General features: G+C 45.0%; 1 protein-coding gene across 2 annotated transcripts in view; it reads right to left on the bottom strand.

The window, feature by feature from the left end:
- Positions 1–23,483, bottom strand: part of STAM (signal transducing adaptor molecule) — a 249,266-nt gene that overhangs the window by 77,313 nt on the left and 148,470 nt on the right. For both annotated transcript variants that reach the window (XM_085631519.1, XM_085631520.1), the window contains exons 9-10: positions 17,473–17,561; positions 14,841–14,928 (exon numbers count right to left, since the gene is read on the bottom strand). In XM_085631519.1, coding sequence (XP_085487645.1) covers positions 14,841–14,928; positions 17,473–17,561 — 177 coding nt within the window. The remainder of the gene's footprint in view (positions 1–14,840; positions 14,929–17,472; positions 17,562–23,483) is intronic.

Here is a 23,483-nt window from a genome sequence, read left to right as displayed (position 1 = left end):
CACACATCTAGACACTCACCCATACAGTCAATCTCACAGACACTTACTCACCCAAACAGTTACACACCCACCCACTTACTCATACAAATAGTAACATACTCACTCAGCTATACAGCTACTGACCGAAGCATGCCACTCATACAATGACTCACTCACACATACAGTCAATCATATACACCGTCACTTACGTATACTACCTTTCACATGCTCAGTTAATCACCCATACTGACACATGCACTCAATCACTGACACAGCCATACAGATACTCACTCACCCATACAAATTCTCAAACACAAGACAGTACCCCATACAGCCACGGACTCACCCACTCACTAATTCATACAGGCAGTCACAAACCTCCTCGCCCACAAACACAGACAACCAGACAACCATAGAGGTAGTCAGAGAACTAATCAATCAACCATATAGCAATTCACATACCCACTAACACACTCATACACCCACTTAGACATCAACTGACAGAGAGATACAAACATTCACAAAACCAGTCACTCATCCATACACCCACTCAGATACCTAATCACTCACTTACACAGTCTCTCACGCACCCACGGAGTGATCCACATAGTCACTCATACACCCACTGATTCACAAATACACCTTGGTGTATATATATTTAACACTCAAACTTTTTAAAAACACTCACAGTCACTGAATGATGTCATCAGTGATGTCACTGATCATGTCCTCAGTGATGTAATATGTGAGGTCATAAGCAGTGCATTGCGGGGGCGCGAGTTATAGTTCATTCAGCTAACTACAATGGCTGAATTTCTACTATAACGTCCCTGTAACCTTTGTTTTTTCTTTTGTCAATTTCTAAGATTTTTTTATTCTATTTGCTAACTATAACATCCCTGTAACCTTTGTTTTTATACATACATACACACACACTCCCCAGTGGCAGTTGCTATTTTTGTTCTCCCTATAACTTTGGTCCAGTGGACAGATTTGCACCAAATTTGCCACTTGCTTAGCATATACAACAAAGGTCCGGCCTGCCAATTCTTAAGTAGTTCTGTGCAGGGGAGAAAAGGAGGGAGTGGAGGCCCCATGGAAGATGTGTTTTTGAATTTTATACCCAAACGTAAATTTTGCTGGCAGCAAAAACCATTGAATGGATTTAGACCAAACACGGTATTAAAGTAAAACTTCACACTATGAAAAGCATGCTTTTTGAGTAATCTTTTCTGCCATTTTTGAGCCAATCATGTTTGGAAAAAGGCATCAGTGGGATGAGTATTATCCACTTTCACATATCTTGGTCGTATACGTCACAATCTCCACAGGTCCCTATTTTTTTTCTAAAGCATTAGATGTACTAACGGCCCAATTCTGAGTTTTGGCAGTCCATAGTATGCCAAACTCATGGTGGAAGTGGGGTAGCGGTCGGGGACTACCGTACCAGTGGTCCGACAGCTGTATTACAAGTATGGCGGTCGGACCTCCAGGGGACCGCTGCAAACGCCAGGGATCCGCGATCATAGAGCCTGCCATTAAAAGGCTGGCAGTAGGTAAGCAAAGGGGACCCCTTTTGCCCCTGTGAACGGGGATGCATGCAGGAGGGCACATGTTGTGTCCCACGTCTGCATGCACCCACTTCTCTGCACGGTATGGACTGCACGCTCCATGCTGTACAGGAACATCCTTAGGCGCTCCCATTGCAGTGCTATTTTGATATACACTGCAATGGGACTGCAGCGCTGCCTGCCCACCAGACAACGAGGAAACTCGTAATCAGGTAGGCGAGCGGCAGTCAACTCCGACGATCTGGGAGCAAAGCGCTGGCATGGCGGCCCTCTCCAGGACCGCCAAAGTCGTAATCAGGTCCTTAGTGAGGTTCTAATGTTTTGCAGCAACCAATTGAGAAAAAACATATTATTGGAGTCATGCATTGTTCCTCCGAATTTTTTTTGGGCTGATCGCTTTTTACAGTCCCTGAAAACATTCTTATTCATAACAGTTATGTTAAGGGGAGCACCAACGGGGTATCTGTTTAGCATCAAATGACTGAAGGTACAAACCTTAATGATGACCTTAGTTTTGGATCACTTTGCAATCTTCTTGCCCATTTCAATTTCTGTCAATCACAAATAATTTTTGACAATTTATTGAAGGGCATCAAATCTTTTTTTTCCTGCAATCTTGAAAATCATCATATTGTATAATACAGTGATTCCAAAGCAATCCCTCTTCAAATGTTGAGATTTATGGTGGGTTCAGGATTCAGTACTTGCGTAGGAGTGGAGACTGACTTTTTCAATTTCACTTGAATATCCAATTCCGGTGGGAGGAAATCTAGTTTGAAAATCTTATAACACAGATGGCATTTGGCTTTGATTAGATAATCATCCAGTTATGGGCAGTTGAGTATCTTTTGCCATCTTGGGCATGCTGATACTACTAACATGCATTTGGAAAATGTTCTGGGAACGGACTTCGTACTCAATGGAAGGACCCTGTACTGCCAGGGTGAGTTTCCCACAACAAATCTCAGACAAATCCAGTTTTTTAGCATGGTTGGAATGTGTCAGAGTGCAGCCTGTAGAACTAGTGAACACATCGAGTCCCCCAATCTGAGTTGAGGGAAATCATATGAAAGGGCAACATGCAAAATGTCTTCTTTCTTATCAATTTGTTCCCTTACCTTAGAGCCAAGATTGGTCTGTATCCCTATTTGGGCCCATTCTTTCAGAAGAGGAAGTACATTGAGCAGGTGTCTTTTCCTTCCTCCGGTGGTTCTATGGCAGTTTTTGTTAACAGAATCTTGCTTCATCCTTCAGCACGCATACCCGAGACCTCAGTACTCTCTTTGTAGTTAATGAAGGAGGTGGTGCCTTGAAACAGCTCATAACAATCTTGCACAATATTCAGCACCAATTTATTTTTGCTTAAGCTTCACCACTCTTCAAGTTTAATATTCCCCCCCACCCTCACTAGAATGATGTACTGTCAAAGTGGGCAAGTCATTGCCAAATGTTCTGGGACTTTCAACCAAAGCCTTGCTGTTGTTGACTAACATGACCCTTTGATATCCTGCTTTGGTGGCACTAAAGACTGCGTTGAGGCTGTTGGTACAGTTGTTGGGTTTGAGGTTGTCTAAAAGTGGGATGAATTCTCTGTGGCTGGTATGGATGATAATGCCTTTGCTTGAATTTTGATCTGAAACGCTTTCTCTGCTCCTCCAGTCTACCCACCTTTAGGGTCTCTGCATTCATTCTTTGCCTTTCTGTGTGTGGGCCAAATAGAAGAGAGCACATGAAAGGTAGATTAAAAATATTTTGTTTGCGAATTGTTCAGCCTCATTATCAAGTGAAATAAGGGTGATCTGCACAAAGTGATCTATGGCAGGGTGCACTATATATGTATATCCAGTGATGCATTTATTTCATAATCGTCTCCTGGTCTTGAGTCAGGTAATATTTCCAAGCAGTCCTTTTTGTGGAGGTGATCAGAAATCATCTTCATGGATTGCCATAAAACTCTGTCATAATGGTCCGAGTAAGCGGTCGTTCAATACCTTAGCTGCACCATGTATCTTTCCTCAGAAAGCATCCACTCTTTTGTTCACTCTATCCAGGAAGCATAGCTGTCTATATTGCTCAGGCATGAAGTTTCCACATTGCTGATTGCTAAGGCCAAATCTAGTTTGTGGTCAGCTCTTAGAAACAGTGAATCTTGTTCTGGTGGCTTGCATTTTTCCATTACCTCAGACGTCGCTCGCTTCAGCAACTTCTCATCGCCAATCTTCGCAAATCTAGGAACTAAAAGGTAGTAGTGGCTTAGATTACACTCCATGCTGTAAGATCGCCACAATTACTGAAACGGACATCTGCATAGTTTAATTTGGTGTACAAGCTATGGTTTGATAGGCAGTTATGTGGGTAATGGATTGTGGAGCGAACAGTAAGCATTTTGTACCAATAACTTCACTTTTTAAGTGAATAAACAAATATATATTCTATTGTTAAGATTAAAACCATAAAATGTCATGAATATTAAAACCTACATACATCTTAAATGTAACATCCCCTGCAATGCAGTGATTCCTGGAATTATTTTATTAAAAACATTCCAGTTATGTAATGTCTTTGATGTGGTGCCTGCGATGTAATGACTCATTATGTTGTGCCTCGAAGTATTGGGGGCATACCACTCTATGTTCGTGAAGATCAGAGAACAAATTGAAGATTACACCTCAAAAGAATAACTCCAGAATTACCTTGATGACAGGAAAGAGTCATGTTCCAACATGCCTATCGCACAAATTGTAATATCTGAATTTCCTAACCACATTGGCTATAGCTTCAGCTGCTAGATCCTTACTACTGCCTCAAGTGGCATGGACTACCCAGGTAGAGGAAAGCTACCCACATGGATTATAAAGTTGAGACCACATCATTGGCATGCAAATCGTTCTTTTCATTTGAGTCCTACGAGATCTCTGATCCACTGCTCTCAACCTCAGACGTATAACTTCTGCCTAGAAGAATGCCCAACATGTTATCACAAGGTTTTTTGTGTTTTTTTATTAGCAGAAATGATAGCAGACCTATGGTGTACCTATGTACCACTTATGTAAATCAGTGATGCCCACCACTGCCGTTATTATGCTAAGACCACTATTATAGACACATATGGACAAGTTACTTACCTTCGGTAATGCATTATCTCGTAGAGGAATAACCTAGCCGTAGATTCCTTACCTTTGAAAGTCCCAGGTGTCAGACTGGATCCTGAAGATTTTTCTTGAGCACTACACCTGCATGCATACAGGTGACATTGGTCGACTCCGAGAGATGTCATCAGTGGCAACTCAGTCATCATTACATCCGTGTCATCTATGGAGGTGCCTCCATGGTGCGCGGACGTCAGTACCTTTCACGACTTTCCGCGCCAGAAGAGCGGAGCCATGAAGTTGACGGACAGTGGTGAGTTTTTAAAACACTAGGGCCCTGAAGGGGATCAGCCGTGGTATGAAGAACTTATCCACAGACCGGGGAGGGTGGGTGGTCTGGTAAGAAATCTGAACTGGATTAGGTCTCTACCAAATGAGACATTACCGAAGGTAAGCAACTTGTCCATCTGATAGAGACATCTAGCTGCAGATTCCTTATCTTTGAACAGATACCCATGCAATACCATCCCTGGAGGAGGGGCAGCGGAAAGTTTAAACCAGAAAGTCCTGCAGGACCGAATGGCCAAAGAGGCCCTCCCTACTGATCGGATTGTCCAGGCAATACTGCTTGGCAAACGTGTGCAGGGGCGCCATTGTAGCCAACTGACAGATGTCAAGAACCGGAACACCACGCTGGATAACCCATCGGGGGATGGTCCTCTATTGCACAGCATGACACTTCTTTGCTACAAAGCATCGCACAAAAAGTTGGTCGCCCACCTGGAAATCTTTAGTGCGGGTGAGGTCGAACGATAACGCTCTTTTTGGGTCCAGACGATGGAGACATTCTTCTTCCTTAGAAGGATGTGTAGGGGCATAGAAGGTGGGCAAGGTGACAGATTGCCCCAAGTGGAAAGGTGTCACCACTTTAGGCAAAAAGAAGCTCTAGTGTGGACCACTACCTTGTCTTGGAAGATGGTCAGGTAAGGAGGCTGATAAGAAAGTGCCTGCAATTCGTTCACCCTCCTGGCAGAAGCTATGGCCAGAAAAAATGGTGTCTTAATTATAAGCAGCCAGAGGGGGCAATTGTGCAGTGGCTTGAATTGTGCACACATTAGATAAGTGAGTACCAAGTTTAGGTCCCACTGGGGCATGATTAAAGGTGAGGGGGGGAAACAGATGTATAAGCCCCTTCAGGAATCTATTTACAATGGGGGACTTGAAGAGTGACTCTTGGTATGGCAACCACAGAAAGGCAGAGAGGGCCGAAAGGTAACCTTTTTGAGTGCCCAGAGCAGACTGCTGTTGGCCAAGAGATAGGATGAAAAGGAGGATGTCAGAGAGGGAGGCAGACAGAAGATCAATAGACCGTTCTGTACAATATTTACAGAATTTTTGCCATTGGCAGGCGTATACCAACCTAGTGGAGGGACGCCTGGCTGCCAGAATAACTTTGCATACTTCGGGAGGAAGGTTGAATGCTGTCAACTGTCACCGCTGAATCTCCACACAAGGAGGCGGAGGGTTGACATATTAGGGTGGAGAACCTGCGCCTGCAACTGCGACAGAAGATCCTGTTGAAGGGGCAGCCTGATCGGAGGATCGATGCTCATCTGAAAAATCTTGCGATACCAAACTCTCCATGCCCAGTCTGAGGCCACAAAAATGACTTGAGCCTGGTCGCTCTTGATCTTCTTGAGCACTCCAGACAGGAGTGGTATGAGCCAGATCTATCCAAGGCCCTCTCCACTGCTAAAACCGTGCTTGCACCACCTCCGGATGGAGATGCCATTCGTGATCCGCTAGGCACCGGCGGCTGAGTTTGTCCGCCCTGGTGTTCAGGGAACCAGCCAGGTGTTGAACAACCAGTGTTGTTTCAGCTAAGTTCAGAGAAGCAGGGCCTCCTGACGAATGGTCCATGACCCCACCCAGCCTGGTTTGTTGCAGTACCACATGGCGGTGTTGCTGTCCATGAATACTTGAACCAGCCTTCCCTTGAGAGAAGGTAAGAAGGCTTTCGGATTGCATGAAGTTCCAACAGGTTGATATGGAGCCCGGTTTCCGCCAGAAACCTCTGATCTCCGCCTCCTCCAGATAGCTGCCCCATCCCAGAAGTGACGCATCTGTCACCACTATAAGATCTGAGTGGGGAAGGGAGAGGGGTCTGCCTGTGACCCATTCATGGTTTGTCAACCACCATTGCAGATCTCACACAGTTCCTTCTGAGATCTGGACCAGGTCGCTGAGATTCCCGCAATGCTACACCCAGTGGAACGTCAGGTCCCACTGCATAGCGTGCATGTGCCATCAGGCATAATGTACTAGCAGAATGCAAGAAGGCAGGAGGCCTAGCAGCCTCAGAGTTGGTCTCGTCAAATTCCAGGATTGAGACTGAAACAGGTATCATAGCCTGAATATCATGGACTCACCGTTCGGGAGGATAGGCCCGAAACTGTACTGTGTCCAGAACAGCTCAGTTGAAGGGGAGCATCTAGGAAAGAGTCAGGGGTGACTTTGGCGGGCTGATAGTGAACCCCAGTGAATGCAGAAGCTTCACCATAGCCTGGAGGTAGAAGACGACAGCCTGGGGCGAGCCTGCCTTCAACAGCCAGTCGTCGAGATAGGGAAAGACTGAAACCCCCGATATCCACAGATAAGCTGTGACCACTGCCATCACCTTGGTGAACACCCGAAGGGCACTGGTGAGGCCGAAGGGGAGCACGGTAAACTGAAAGTGCTCGTGGCTCACCGCAGGTAGCGGCGATGAGCAGGCAGGACAGGAATATGGACATAGGCGTTCTGCAAGTCCAACGCTACCATTTAGTCTTCTGGATCAAGGGCAGACAGAACCTGAGCAAGAGTGAGCTTCTTGAACTTCTCTTTTCTGAGGAAGTAGTTGAGGGCTCCGAGGTCAAGGACAGGACCAAGGCCTCCATCCTTTTTGGGAACCAGAAAGTAGCGGGAATAGCAATCACAGCCTATTTCAGGCACCGGAACTGTCTCTATGACTCCCTTGGCCAAGAGACTCACGACTTCCTCTTCTTGAAGTAGGGCAAGGTGATCCTTTGTCAGGCGATCATATGTAGAAGGCATGCAGGTATGGGTAGTCTCGAAGGGGAGGGAGTAGCCCCTTCGGACTATCAGTAGATCCCACCTGTCCAAGGTGATGTCTCACCAGTGGCGGAGGGGATGGCGTTTCCGATGATTTGTGAGGATCGGACAAGGAGGGTTTGGAGGTGGATTAGGGACGGGGTTTTTTGCCTGCCCTGACCTCTGGCCACCCAACCCATGGGGTTGGGGCAAGCGACGTCCATGGCCACACAGAGGTTGCTGAACTTGTGTGGTCCTCTGGCTAGGATAGGGCTGGCGTGGCTGGAAGCCCCTTCCATAGCCACAAAAGGAGCCAAAGGTGTGCGCAGGACGGGATGTTACAGAAAGGCCCAAGGACTCAGCCATAGCCCGCGACTCCACGAAGCACTCTAGCGCCGCTCCCGCCCTATTTCGGAAGGGACGGGAGCCATCAAAGGGCATGTCCATAGGGTTGGTTTGGACATCCCCAGAGAAGCCAGACTTCCTCAGCCAGGCATGGTGCCTAATGGCCACTGACAGGGAAATTGCCTTGCCCAGTGAGTATGTTGTGTCAAGGCCACAGCGGATGGTAAACTTTGCTGCATCTCTCCCGTCTGCAACAGCTTGGGAGAGGGCAGCCTGGGCCTCCTCCGGAACTTATGGCACCACGTGCGCAACAGTCTCCCAATTCGAATGGGAGTAACGACCCGACAGGCATGCAATGTTTACCTATCGCAATTCCAAGCTGGTGGAGGAGAACATTTTCTTTGTGAAGGTATCCAGCCTTTTGGATGCGCTATCCGGGGGTGCAGAACGGAATGCGCCTAGAGAAGTATAAGCGTGGACAACCAAGCTCTTGGGGTCGTGTGAGATGTGAGGAAAGCTGGGTTGCCCGGTGCAGGGCCGTGGCGACTAGGAATAGTGCTATTCATAGGAGCCCCTGTGCTGGGCTTGAAAAAAGTGCCCAGAAGAACATCAGTTAAGGCCTAAATAAATGGCAGCAAGGATTCCGAAGTGCAGACGCCAGGCTGTAGGACCTCTGTCAAAACATTGGTTTGACTGCCACAGTAGGAAGCTGCAGGTCCAAGTTCTCCACAGCCCTACATACCACCATGGCAAAGAAAGCTCCCTCCTCCATAGCCAGGTTAGGAGGGGAGGGCATGCCAGGCTCGTAGGGGAGAGCATGCCAGGCTCTAGAGAGGTATTCAAGCCACAGGCATCACCCAGGCCTAAACGGAGCTCTCCCTAGTGAGGGGGACTGGGGCTGCGAGCTGCGTGTAAAACAGAACGTGGTGATAATCTTTATTTTGGCAACAATTTTGAGCCCATCTTGGAACGCTTTTTACTTGTTGTGTTTTTATTCTTGGGGGCTTTTTAATAGCGTTAAGGGGAATTTTAAATCAGGCACACTGACACACTCTCACCATCTTGTGATTCCTGTGATTCCCTTCCACTTTGCACAGCCGCTTTTTAGCTGACTCTCGGCGGCTGTGGGCGCCATCTTTCGTGAGGCTGGGGGAGCGCTCTAGTCGCGCCGTCCTCCCACCCTCCTTTCTTCCTGTATAATGTGCAGACCTGCCAGACGGCGCAGCGGGCTGGCGCAGCGGGCGCGCTGGATGCGCGCCGAAGCCGCGCCTAAGCCAAGCCCGTCTGCGCCCGTCCGCGCCAGGATCGCGCCGGTTGCAGGACACGCCAGATTACAACCATCTACCATCAGGTATACTAACAGGGAATTATTAGCATTGCGTTTTAAGACAGGTGTTCCGTGTAAGGGTTGTCCCCCCACTGATTCTCTCTGGGGCCCCTTCTCATGCCTACATTGCAATTGGTCCCTTCCCGGGTCATCCCCTGAATTGCCTAAAAGTTCTGCTCCCTCGATTCACGGCAGGAATAGCTTCAAGGGAGGCCTCATCAATGCCCGTTCCCTGTGTAGTCATAGCCAAGACATCCACGATTTAATAATAGGTCATGATCTCAATGCCCTTTTTATTACAGAAACTTGGCTCAACGACTCTTCTAATCCCGATTTGGTCATTGCCCTTCCTCCGGATTTCACTATCTTCAGGCAAGACAGACCAATCAGACGGGGAGGGGGGGGTTGCATTCCTTGTTAAAAAATCCTTTTTCTGTCATACATTTGATCTGGGCCCTCTCAGGGGAGGTGAGAGCATCGGTTTCTCGATCAAACTTGATGCCTCTACCTCCTTTACAGGAGCCCTAATCTACCGCCCCCCAGGAAATGCCACCCCCTTCCTGGACTCCCTAGATGAAGTTCTCGGGTCACTCATATTACGCTACCCCCATTTCACTTTACTAGGAGACATGAACTTGCATCTGGAATCGCGTGTCGACCCTCATGCTACTTGCTTCCAGCATACCCTGAACATCTTTGGACTGACCCAACTAGTAACTTCATCTACCCACTTAGCTGGCCACACTCTCGACAGCATCTGTTCCAACCTAAGCTCTATGACTACGTCCCCCCCCATTCCGCAAATCTGGACTGACCATAGTTTCATTCCCTTTGTCATTAAGAAACAAGCTCTTGTCTCTTTAATAACCAAGCGCCCTCAACCCTTCGCCTCGCTCAATTGGAGAAAGGTGATTGACCGTATAAGGCCCGATACCCAACCACTGGCCACGGCCCCTAAACTGACGGGAGATGTTTCGGTCGATTCTCGCAATTTCCACGTCTGGATGGATCAGATCATCTCAGATAATTCTGACTCTAAAGGCGATCGCATGAACTGCCTTAAAAGGAAGTCTAGTGCCCCTTGGTATACCCAGGCCCTAACTGAGAGCCATCTACTTTGCAGAATAAAAGAAAGGAAATGGAGGAAAACATACGACGTGGCCTCAAGAGCCCTTTATGTTCAACAGAGGAAATTATACCTCTCTAGCATAAAGGATGCCAAAAAGGCGTACTACACAAAAGCTATTAACGATGCCCATCAGAAGCAAAAAACCGTCTTCTCCATAGTCAAATCCTTTACTCACCCCAAAGCTCTCCAGCCCGAAATCCCGCCTTCCGAAATTTTGTGTAACCAAATTGCAGATTTCTTTGAGGAAAAAATTGCAAAAATCCAAAAGGACTTTCCACCTCCTCTGATTTCCTCTATTCTGCGTCCCCCAAAACAAACAGTTGACAACCACCATTCCCTTCGCAATTTCCAACCTGTCTCCCTCCAACAGACCCATAAGGCGATCTTGGCCTGCAAATCAGGAGCACCAACCGACTCCTGTCCTCCTCGCATCCTGCATCACCTAATCGAGGTGGTCAACCCTACCATCAACACAATCATAAACGCATCCTTAGAATCAGGGATAGTGCCTAATGAATGGAAAAAGGCCATCGTGAAACCATTGATGAAAAAGCAGAATAAATCTCCAACGGACCTTACGAATATGCGCCCTATCTCACTTCTGCCTGTTCTAGGAAAGATCACTGAACAGATTGTGCACTGGGAATTAAAAGCTTTCGTGGAAAACCATAACATTCTTCACCCCCAGCAATCTGGGTTTCGCCCTAGCCACTCCACCGAAACGGCCTTGATACAACTCTCTGATTCCATCAAGTTCCTGCAGGATGAAGGAAGGCAAGCCGTCCTCATCCTGCTCGACCTAACAGCAGCATTCGATACTATCTCTCATGTCATCTTGATTGACAGGATGCGAGAGATCGGTGTGACAGACACAGCCTTAGCATGGATAAAATCCTTTTTGTCCAATAGGTCCCAATCTATATCTTTGGGCCCTCACCTATCCAGTGATAAAACCATTACATCGGGAGTACCGCAGGGGTCCGTATTAAGCCCACTCCTTTTCAACATATATATGGCACCCCTTCTCACTGTGATAGAATCTCATGGGATCCTCGTTACATCATATGCCGACGACACCCAACTTGTCGTCTCTATTGACAAAAACCACTCGGGTGCAGAGCCCCGGTTTCAGAATTGTCTCACGGAGGTATTTCAGTGGTTGAATAAAAACCACTTGAGGTGCAACAGTGGTAAAACTGAAATTTTACCATTGGGCCAGGACCTACTCTTTTGCCCGAAGGATTGGTGGCCCAAAGACTCAGAGGCCCCACCTAGTGCAGTGTCTGCTGCGCGCAATCTGGGTGTGCAATTTGATGTAACTCTATCCTTTGACGATCATGTCAGGATTACGGCCGGGTGCTGTTTCAGTCTTATTAAATCCTTAAAGAAATTCTTTGACTTCCTCCCCATTGCCTCCAGGAAATCTGTCGTGGTAGCACTGATACTTTCCCGACTCGATTACTGTAATGGGTTGATGGCAGGAGTGAAAAAGTCCACCTTGAAGAAGTTGCAAAGTGTACAGCACGCGGCGGCGGCAAGACTGGTGCTAAAACTGCCCAGGAGGTCCTCAGCCTCAACTGCATTAAATTCCCTTCATTGGCTGCCATTGCACAAGAGAATCCTTTTTAAACTTTTACTTACAGTTTTTAAATCTTTGAAAAATATAGGTCCTAAATACCTCGTCAAACGTTTTATTCATTATAATCCCGCACGATGCTTGCGATCTTCAGGCGCTAACCTCACCAGGATTCCGAGATACAAATACCAAACCAGGGGTGGAAGAACCTTTACAGTCCTAGCAGCTAGGGCCTGGAACAAACTGCCCTTAAGCCTCAGACTGACCGAGACCGAGCACCTCTTTAGGAAACAACTGAAGACCTGGGTTTACCAGCAATCTGATATCTCTGTGCTGGCAGCAATCTAGATTTTTCATCATCTGATCCCTATATGCACGCTCAGCGCCATGATGCTCCCTTCGGAGCGAAAGTTTGCGCTTTACAAATATCCAAAAATACAAATACAAATACAGTTCCTCATACCAGTCCATTTCTTCAGTATGAGGTAGGATTTCTAAGGGGTCCTGCGTCCCCTGCCAATCTTCCTCAAATCCTAACCCCTCAAAATAAGGCTGAGGATGCGACATAGAGTCCAAGGGGTCCATCGGCGCCGGCCTCAGTGGACGCCCAGCTGGCTTCGTTTTACTGGGGATGAGAATGGTGCTCACGCAACCGGCGGGTGCCGACCAGAGTCTTGGAATCAGACGCGGCATCAGGGAAGGTGGAAGAGGTGCGGACCGTATCATGAGGAGCCATGGGGGCTGGGTCTGGAGCCGCAGACAAGGAACCCAATAGAACTCCTTCGTTTTAGCCCTTGGGGCCCGAAGGTGTGCTGGCACCGTCAGGCCACCCAATATTGGCACTTATGGCGTCATGAAATTCTTTCAACTGGGCTCCCAGTCCTAGAAAGGGAAGGAAACGCAGAGAAGACCCCGGCACACGTTCTGCAGAACGAGGCCTCAAATGTCGAGACTCTGTTGCGTCGTGTGATGGACAGGGAGAAGTCGAAGCATGCTTCAACTTCTTGTGTTTCTTGTGGTGCTTCTTACCTGAGCCTTTCAGGGACTTCAAATGGGAGGATGAAGACTTGGTGCTCTCAGAGCGGTGCTCGAACATTCCTCTTGACCTCTGAGGCGCCCAAAGCCAGGCCCGAAACAGCCCTAGGGACCTCTCCCTCAAAGCTTTAGCCACCACGGCACCCAGTCGGAGAACGACTTTGGGTCGTGGTCCGCTCCAGGCACCAAAAACACATGAGATGGGGGGATGCGTGAACGAAATGGTGCGGTGACAGGTGCTGCACGGTTTGAATTCTGAGGTCTTTTTTTACATGGAGTACCAACACATCAAGAAAAAAAAATGTTGAAAAAAGCTGTCAAAAAATGACAGGGGGTAGCTCTCTTCGACGGATCTGCAAAGGCTGGCATGGAACAGACATCAGCTCGCCAAGGTGGCACCTATATAGACGATGCAGATGTCACGTTGACCGAGACAGTGCCGACTACATCACATGAAGTCCCAACGCCACCTATCGGCGCACAGGGGTACTGCTAAATAAAAATCTTCCGAATCCAGTCTTACGCCTTGGAAGTTGAAAGGTAAGGAATCTGCGACTAGATGTCTCTATAAAAGATATAATGCATTTCTTACAGGTTTTTTCAACTGTAGTTATTCACACTACATGCCATGATGACAAGAGCAGCTCTCTCATGCATCCCAAATTAATCTGATAACAAAATAAAACAGCATTTGCTCAGTCTTCAGTTGCCCATGACTGATTTAGCCAAGATAAAAGATCTCCAAGAACACTGGTATTGGACCCACATATTGTAAGCTACAAAACGTGAGCTGTAAACGTCTGGTCAGTGCTTAAAAGTCTTAGCTCTCAGGTATGCACATTTACTAGGTAATGTTACATAGCAATAGGCACGTAGGAAATTATACATTAAACAAAATAATGCTCACTCGCTTGATTTCCTATAAGGTTGTTTTTATAATCTTGGTTATTTCCAGTATATTCATGACTATATTAACAATAGTCTACATGTGTCTTTAACTGTTTTGGAAATGTTTTTAGTATATCAATCCAAATATTTGTGTGTGTGTGTGTGTGCTAATCTGAAGGGTAAGGCAAGAGGAAATCACAGGAAACATTTGCAGACTCTGGCAGGACAAATTGGCTGTCCGCCAAACAGAACCTTCATCAGGCAAGTTATGAGGAAGGGGTCGTCCGTCAGTTTCCTCTGCTTTACATGGCAGAAAGATACACCGTCACGGTCTCTGAGGACCAAAACGTAGCTTTCGGTTGTGACTGAAAACTTCAAAATGCAACAGAACCTTCATAAGTAGCACTATAGGGCAGAGTTTATCTAAATCTTCATAGCTATTTGATGGATATCAGGCCAAGTAGAAATAATAAGGAATATGAACAGGCTATTGTCATTATTACCTTGATGTTCTTTGACCAAATATGGCCGGAGTGCAGAATCAGAACTCCTTGTAAAATTCGGTTAGGTATGTAATTTAATTCCTCCAAAAAGCCAAAAGCGTATGGTGCAATACAATTAAAAATTTGTTCAAACAATATACGTTGTCAACAAGATTAATCACAGCTTTGAAATAAAGCTACAATGACCCAAATATCCTAGGAAATCTAGGATAGAATTACGTTAAAGGAAAACCAATGTGGACTGAGAGACTCACACATATAGTTTTAGCATGTTTGTATTAGTCACCTAGTGAAAACCTAAATGTTACCTTCAAGATGAAGAAGCTCAAGAGAATCTGTCTGCTCATCTGTTGGGTCTGTGCTCTGGAGCAGATGTAGTAAGTGGTCCATTTTTTCCTGCGAAAATGATCACAATACGTAAACTATGGTACAAATGCAAGTAGTCAAACGAGCAATGTTTCTGTTAATTACTTTTTTTTATGTAAGGAGATTTCAGCAGATAACTTGCAATTTAAAGTAGTGTGTCAAATGAAGGAGCTTGAGGGGATGAAAAACATTGGCACTAGAGTAAAAACTTGAGGAACTTGGACTTAATCATACATCCTTTGTTTCATCCTTTATAGTCTTATAAATGAGAAAGTTCATAAGGGTAGGAAAGTTAACATGAGCTAAATGAGGCATCTAAATTTCATAACAGTATCTCAATTACACAGAACATTCATCCTATAAAGAAATTTGACTAACATACAAAATATGATCTTAGCTACACAGATACAAAAAATTATTACAACAAGCCAAGTTATTTGCACACCTAAGTAAATCTTAAATGCAAACAGTCATTTCTGAGGCCTTCATGAATTGAGTAATTTGTCCACATAATTGGGATTTCCTCACATTAGAATTCTGACAGTTAATTTTAAAAACTTGGAAATTTCATCAAATGAAACTGCACAGAACTAGCCCAAGACAAATCCACTGTCACTCAAAGTTTTATTTGCACTAAATACTAAAGAGAACACCAATATAAAATGAATTATTTAGCTACACGACAAAGCAAAATAGAGAGACAGCAAGTAATACTGCAAAACGAAGAGCTGCTGTCAAATGATTTTTAAATGCTGCGGGCAATTTCCATTAACAATCTATATTACTTGAAGCCTTCTTCTTTGACATCTGTCAAGCACACAGTAAAAATATTGCAAAACGAAACTGAGTTTGCAACTAGTTAATCGATAGTCCGATTGCAGTAGCTAGTGAATAAGGGGTACAAACCTCTTCAGTCTCTGTCATAAAGAGAAATATAGCATTTTAAGTGCTATTGGAGGTGATATTTTTACCTGGGATCTAGCCCATCTCTGACCTCCTACAAATCTGGAGCACAACGTAAATCTTGTAAAACATATAACAAGTGTTGCTATGATGCATAGTGCTAAAATAACTTTCCTATCCTGTGACGCTTGTGAAAGGACAAAAAGCCAACTATTGCAAAATTGCATTGACTTTGTCATTATTCCCACTACTGGCCCGCCCTTCCTAAAATTTACCCACTCTGTTTTCTTTGTAACAGACATATCAAGAACTTCGAATCTTATAAACACGCCTGCTCCATTCAACCTGGATATATTGAGGCTAAACGCAGATCGCTCATCTAACTTCTAACTCCTGAAAGCCCAGTTCCTAAGATGCTTTGATCTATCTCAGGCGTCTCATGACACATTTATTAAAAAAGCATTCTCCACCGCAACAAGGTAAAACACTTAGAGTAAGGCCAAGAGGAGCTATTGTCATCTTAACAGTGTATATTTTTATAGCAGCTGTGGCAATATACTTAGCAATATTTACTGACAACCGGGACACCCGCGCGTCTGGAAGGCAAAAGCAGCATGAACTTTAATTCAATGATCTTGTAAAAAATGATTTCTTGCACAGTGCACTTCTCTCTGCTCTTCTGGGGATATTGGCCTTGGTTGCCACAGGAATGCTTCTAGGTTGTTAACGAAGACTAAGAAAAGCTGTAGCTAGAATGCACCCCTGCCATCCTCCTCATGGTACAGGGAAAGAGTTTGCATCGGAAAGTAAAAACCTCAAAGAACTGTAAAATTAAATCTTTTATTGAAATAACACTATCATGGGCATTTGTGAACAGACATAGTAATGATTTTCCAAGCATGTTCCAAAACGATTTACTGACAGTTGTAAAGTGATCTCTGTAGAAAAGATACATTTTCCGTTACTGCAAGAGTCCAGGAATAAAATTTCAAAAGCAAAATTTCTTGTAGTGTACATTGAATAGACGGGGGAATAGAATGGAGATCACTTCCACCTTATTGGCTGGAGTGATAATTTCTAATGAGGTGGAAAAAACTAAAAATGTTTGTCCGTTTCTTTTCATATGGCTTATTGCTCTTCTGCCCTGGTATTGTATGCAGCCAAAAGCTTCTCACCTTGACAACAAGGAATAATTCCACCATGTGAATCTATGAAAGATCCTATTCTGGAGAATTTGCATAACAGTCCCACAGAACAAATGGAGAGGGGGGGCACCTTTCCAAGGTAAAATGGTCTGCTCTATCATATACACATCAATTGCCACTAACCAGCAGTTTCACCATAGTCTAAAGACCGGGCAGTAGCCAGCGTTGACTGTGGGTGGAAGTGCCCTACAATCCAACACAACATGCGCTTTCTACTTGAGGATCAATAAAGAACAATGTGGGCTCTAAGATGTAGACAACACAGATTCCGAAAAACAAGTACTGGACAGGTGGGACACTGGCTGCACAGTGCAAAGACCTTAGTTTAGATACTGTTAAACAGCACAGGTCGCAAACAGCACTTGGCACTGTATTCTCTTCTTTTTAGCATTTGGGAAGATAAAGCAGCATGTGAATCTGTTCTTAGTGAGAAGCAGATAAATTGAACTCTGGTTATTTTACTTACTTCATCAATGAAAACAAGTTCAGGCTCCGGCTCTATAGTTTCTACTTGCACCTCATCGCTGAATTGAACCGTCTTCTTTTCAGCTTTTACTGTAAAATGTGTAAACAACATTCTTTAGCAACATGCTCAATACTGTGCTTGCAATGAAATTTGCAAAACTGTAGTGAAAAGAATGGTTTTTAGGTTTAATTAGCTTTTATTCTTGTGCAAAAAAAACAAGTACAATGTTTTCACACTGGAGTTTCATCCCAAGTTACTATGGGAGTCTCAAAGAAGTAAGAGAGTAATTATATTCAGTTATCGCAGAGATGTGCCACAAATAAATATTATACTTAACGGGGAGATTCAAACAGAGGAATTCTGCATACAACACACAAATAATAGGAATAAAACACAAGTTGTTTAAATCCTAGTTCCTATATAATCTCTTTCATGAACAGTGAAAGAACAATGCATATGCAGAACCCGGCACACATTTCAAATATAGACCTTTTTATTTTTTAACATTCTGCAAAAAAAAAACAAGCATTTACAATGCAATAGGTCTCGCATTTGTTAAAGTTGGAGCTATTGGCATTGAAAATGGCAATATTTTTTACTTTTGCTTTTTTATTTGCAGTAAAGTAATTATATTTACATAGTGCTATTGCCATTGGAATGACCTTGCGGCGCTGGAGAACGAGTTAATGGGAAATAAAAAGGGAGAGCCTCTGATGAAGGGAGGTACAGGGTAACGAGGAGAGCGGGGGAACAGGAGGACAAGGAGAGAGGAGGGACAGACCGTGAGGTACCGGTGGGGGGATGCCATTAGGAGACATGAAAGGCGTAGTTAAAAGGAGGAGTCCGGAATGAAGCAGATACTCTGGTAAATGAAGGGGCAGGATGACAAGGAGAGCCCATGAAGTGCCGGTGGGGAGTGCCATAGTGAGAGACTGAAAGATTGTGATAAAATAAGTGACTGGGTGAGAAATGGAGAACTTCTGGTGAAAGGAGGGACAGGATGACGTGGGGAGAGATAGCCCGTGAAGTTTCGGAGGGGAGTGCCATTAGAAGACAGTGAAAGGCTGAGGTGAAAGGAGGAGCCCACTAAGAAGCCCCAAGTTTCTGGTGAAAGGAGGGACAGTGTAACAAGGTGAGAGGAGGGACAGTGTGACTAGGCGAGCGGAGAGACTGCCATGAAGTACTGGTGGGAGAGCCGTAAAAAGAGAGAGAATGGATGAGATGAAGGAGAGACTTAAAGGCTGGGATGAAAAGAGGGACTGGCTGAAAAACAGAGAGCCTCTGGTAAAAGGAGGGGCAGAATGACACGGAGAGCGGAGAGACAGCCAATGGGGAGTGCCATTAGGAGAGATTAAAAGCTGAGGTGAAAGGAGGAGTCCGGTATGAAGCAGAGACTCGGGTGAGGGAAGGGGCAGGATGAAAAGGTAGAGTCCATGAAGTGCCAGAGGGGAGTGTGCAATGAGAGACTGAAAGATTGTGATGAAATAAGTGACTGGGTGAAAAAAAGAAAGCCTCCGGTGAAAGGAGGGACAGAATGACGAGTGGAGAGATAGCCCGTGAAGTACTGGATGGGAGTGCCACTAGATCACAGTGAAAGGCTGAGGTGAAGGGAGGAGTCCACTAAGAAGCTGAGAGCCTCTGGTGGAAGGAGGAATAGTGTGAAAATGTGTAAGGAGGGACTTTGTAACAAGGTGAAAGGAAGGACAGTGTGACAAGGAGAGCGTAGAGACAGTAATGAAGTAGTGGAAATGTTTTCACGTATGTTATTTTGTTTACAGTGGAGGTTTTTTATTGTAAATTAGAGTTAAAGCTATTGAGGCTGTAAATCAAGCGATCAGCGCTCAGGAGACAGCGGGAAGGAAAGTGGTTCAGCGTGGAGGAGGGGTGGGGAGATGAGATGCTAGGACAGGAGAGCAAGTTGGGTTAACAGTGAACAGCGGGAGGGGGGTGATCTGGGTACAGGAGAACAACAAGCTGTTGGCCCGGAACTTTCAGAAAAGCAAATCAATTGGGTTGCCAGTGTGAAATAAAGAAATGCCAATTTATAGTGAAAGTGACTCTGTTCTTAGACAACGAAAGGCGCGCTTAAAGTCAAAGCGTCGCCATTTAGAAAATAAATAAAGATGCAAGGCGGTGCGGATTGCTCGCTGCCACACATCCCTGTCCATTTTTCCATGTGTGTACTTACTTCAACGTCTGAGTCAAAACACATCAGTGGGTATATGAGCCTTTTGGATCTGACAACAAAAGGTAACAAGACAAGCCCGGCGGAGCGTGGCGTGCGCGCTTGGCGGGGGTGCGCATTCCAGGCGGGGGAGCGGACCCTCTAAAGTGCGATGCCAAACGGATTGCATGGCGGCACGATGCGCGTGCTCGCCATGCGATCAGCTTTTCGGAGCACTTTTAAATGCCCCTTACTATAGTCTCGCTTTGCGATCGCTTGCGCGATAGCAAGGCGAGACCTAAAAATCTTACCAATAGGAGGGAAAGTATCATCTTTTCCCTTTTCTCATTTAAAAAAGGTGAATTAAAACCAAAATACTCACTGTTAAAGTGCATTTGTTGAAACTAAGCCCCATACTATATTTACTCTTTAAAAAGAAAAAACAAAGGAGTCAATGGTACTCTTATGTTTACACTTCTGTATAAATTCAGACACCCGCAGCATAAAGTACCTAGCAGCTACACTATCCCAGCATACATAGCAGAGCAAGTGAGGAAGAAATGGTTCTTTTTGTGTAGATACTACATTTTAGGGGTGTCCCTGAAGCCATAATTATTAGAATAATTCCATGCTGCGTGTGGGGATCCAGAACACATAACCGAATATCAGAGTGGTTGAACAGTCCAACATGCCCCTAGTGCAGAGGAGTGCCCTCAAGATCCTATCATAGGCATTGTTTTACGGACTTTAGTCTTATCTTCCCCTTCACAACAGTGTTGCAGCACCCTTCACACCAAATTCTACCTAACATGTCAATGTAATGAGAAATAAAATCCTGATAGTGTTTAACATTGAGAGAGTTAAAAAGCATCCAATCCCGTCCTGAGTGATGTATGTGAATTAATGGAAAAACGAAAGCTGAGAAACCAAATTCAAAGCTGAAAGTAAAGTTTATTTATAAAGTGAGTAGTTAAATAAAACCATTACACCACCAATAAAACCAGAGAAAATATTAAAATAGAGAATTACAAAAATGTATAGAACAACCTTTGTTATTGCAAAACGGTTCACAATCATTTGTGATAAAAAGACCTTGGAGCACAAATAAAGTGCTACGAGTTCTCATTAGAATGTAAACTTAGCTGTGCGATTGTGCAGAGGTATAAGTGCTGACTGTGATCGTCTTAGTGCAAATGTTATTAAAATGACAGTTTATTAGAGTGAGAGGGCTCGGCAGCAACAGACTTGGCCAAACAGAGCTCGGCTTTCAAGCTCCTCCGTTGTGAGCCTGGCGGAGCGGGCTGTAGTCGGACCGGGGTGTGATTATTTCCTTGGCCTTGGTTTCAAAAGCTGTTTTTTCAAGTTTCAACTCTCTGAAGGTATTTCACCAACTTGCAGTTCAGCTGTGTGTCCGTTGGTTTAAAACCGACTATAACGGCCTTTTAATATGATTTTGTGATCCTCCAGAGTGGATTTGCACATTATAAGGAGCATTGTTTCAGGACCTTGTCCGCATAGCCAGAACAGTCAGTCCCCTACCCTTGACTCGCTGCCATGGCGGCAGATGTAAAACTATTTCAGGAATCTCCTTTGATGCAAGCATTAAACCCGGAGTAGAGGTATGGTTGGGCTTTCAACGTGGTGTAGCTGGCTATTGTCATACCCAAGCGTGGTGTCACTTGGAGAATGCTTCTTAATCAGTCAACATTGAGACTCGCTAAATTAGTTTGTTCACTAAGGTTTTAGACTGAAAATAGCTGATCTGTGTTTCCCACAGAAAGTTTAGACCTAGAGTTGCCAATGAAGATGCGATGTGGGCTGTAGCTGGGGAATAGGCTCTTGAACCAATTTCCTGACATAGATGGTCGTTCAGAATTTGCATAGCGGCCTTTTTTTTTTTTTAGCTTAAAGCAGCATTTAATACACGCCCTTTTCCTGGCCAAGATTTGTTTTGTTAGGCCGAATTCCAGCCTTACCTTGGGAGACAAATGGAATAGGGACCTAAAGGTTTTGGCTATGATCTTATCCAGGAGGCCATCACTTCCCGTTAAGGCCTTCCTACCGTATGGTAGAGTCGACAGCAGTTTTGCCTAAATTATTTGCAGGAGTGGAGTAAACAACGGTCTGTCAAGTTTTGCTCCGAGTTGATGAAAAACCATCGGTATGAAAATTGACTTCCAGAAGAAAGCACTCTTTGTGATGCTTAAAAACCCCAGTCTGTCGAACAGTAATCAAAGATATTTATATTCAGTAGATGAATAGAGTATTGTTGTTACCAGGTGGCATGTCATGGAGCTAGTTGTTTGTTTCCATATAACCATGGTTCTAGTGTTTTTTCAAGTTTATTTCCATTAGGTTCTTCATTAAATAGGCGGACGTGGTGTTCAGGAGTCTTTGGAGGCCGATCTGGTGCATGTGCATTGACCTGTTCTAAAATCGATGGTAAACCTGATGAAAATAGATTTAAGCGAATAGAAGCAATCATGCACACCTGCCTTAGGCCTTGGTTTGTTGAATTTTTCTGGACAGGTGGGTGCCCCTCCCCAGCTTAATCCTGATCCATGTATCCGTGTGGAGGAGAATCATGGCTTGAAGCAGGCCCGGGGGATTTTCCAGCTAACTAGCTTCTGCTAATGCTTGTTTCGATCCACATGTTCAAAGGCCACTTTATAGTTGATAAAGCAGGGGAAGAGAGGCTGGCGATTATGCTTACTCTGGTCAATTAGTAATGAAAGGGCTGATAGGCTTGAGGTTGTACCCATATCTTTAGAGAAGTCGGTTTGGTTGGGGGGTATTATTTGCTGTTCTGCGGCCCAGGGCATTAATTCCTCCAAAAGGCAACCCGCAAAATACTTCGACTCCACGTCGAGGAGGGCTATCAGCCGAAACTTAGCAGGGTCCGAGCTGTCATCTACTTTATAGATGGGGAAGATAATCAAGCTCTTCCATGAGTCTGGTATAAAATTGGCTGTTATAATGCTATTAAGAACTGGCTCCATGCTCTCCACCCAGAACTCCTCAATCTCTTTGAATATCACCATGGGGATGACATCGGGTCCTGGCGCTCCTGCTCAGCGGCCCTTTACAATTTGTTTTTTAATGATCCCTGCTTGCAGCTTCAAAGGACGGTTTTTACTATGATCGTTTGCGGTCTTTCAAAGCGTGAGATGAGTCCCACTTGTTTCTCTAGGTGGTCTGTCTGAGAGGACTTTGGTACTACTGAAGCGAAGCACTGCATGAGGTGGTCCATTTTGATGCAATCATTATTGAGGCGCAGTTGAAGTGGTTTGACAAACACTCTGACTAACGCTGCTCCGATATATTTGAAGTTGAGGCAATTTACGTTAGGCCATTTAACTCGTTCACAGTCTTCCAGGCTCTTATGTCTGCTAGTTTTGATGTCATGCAACAGCCTGGCCCAGAATTTGTTTTCAGCCTCGCTCCTGAAGCACCAACTGTGTTTGCTGTAGGCTACTCTGCCTTTGCCATTTCAGCTTGAAGGGATTAGTACTCAGGTGCCTTTTGATATGCCCTTAGCGCTTGATTTGCCTTGTGTTTTAGGCCTTTTAGTTTGCAAGAGATTGGAATCTTCGTGCTTCCCATCTGTTGACCAGCACCCCTAACTGACAAGGCGTAAACCAGTAATCCTCCTCACGAACTGAAACCCAGTTTGTTGAAACAGCCTCCCCTTTAATTTTTAATTTCTGAAATATCATTTCTGCAAGCTCCAGGAGGTTGTGGACTGAGCCAGTTGACCATTTTATTCTTCTGTATTTAACTGCTGAAGCGGAGCTGCCTGTTTCTACGACAGGCTTGTGATAGGGAAAGTTAGTAAGTAGGCTTCATT

This window comes from Triturus cristatus, chromosome 10 (genome assembly GCF_964204655.1).
Source record: "Triturus cristatus chromosome 10, aTriCri1.1, whole genome shotgun sequence".
NCBI lineage: Eukaryota > Metazoa > Chordata > Amphibia > Caudata > Salamandridae > Triturus > Triturus cristatus.
The sequence above is the reverse complement of the archived record's forward strand: the minus strand, read 5'-3'. Positions and strand labels throughout refer to the sequence as shown.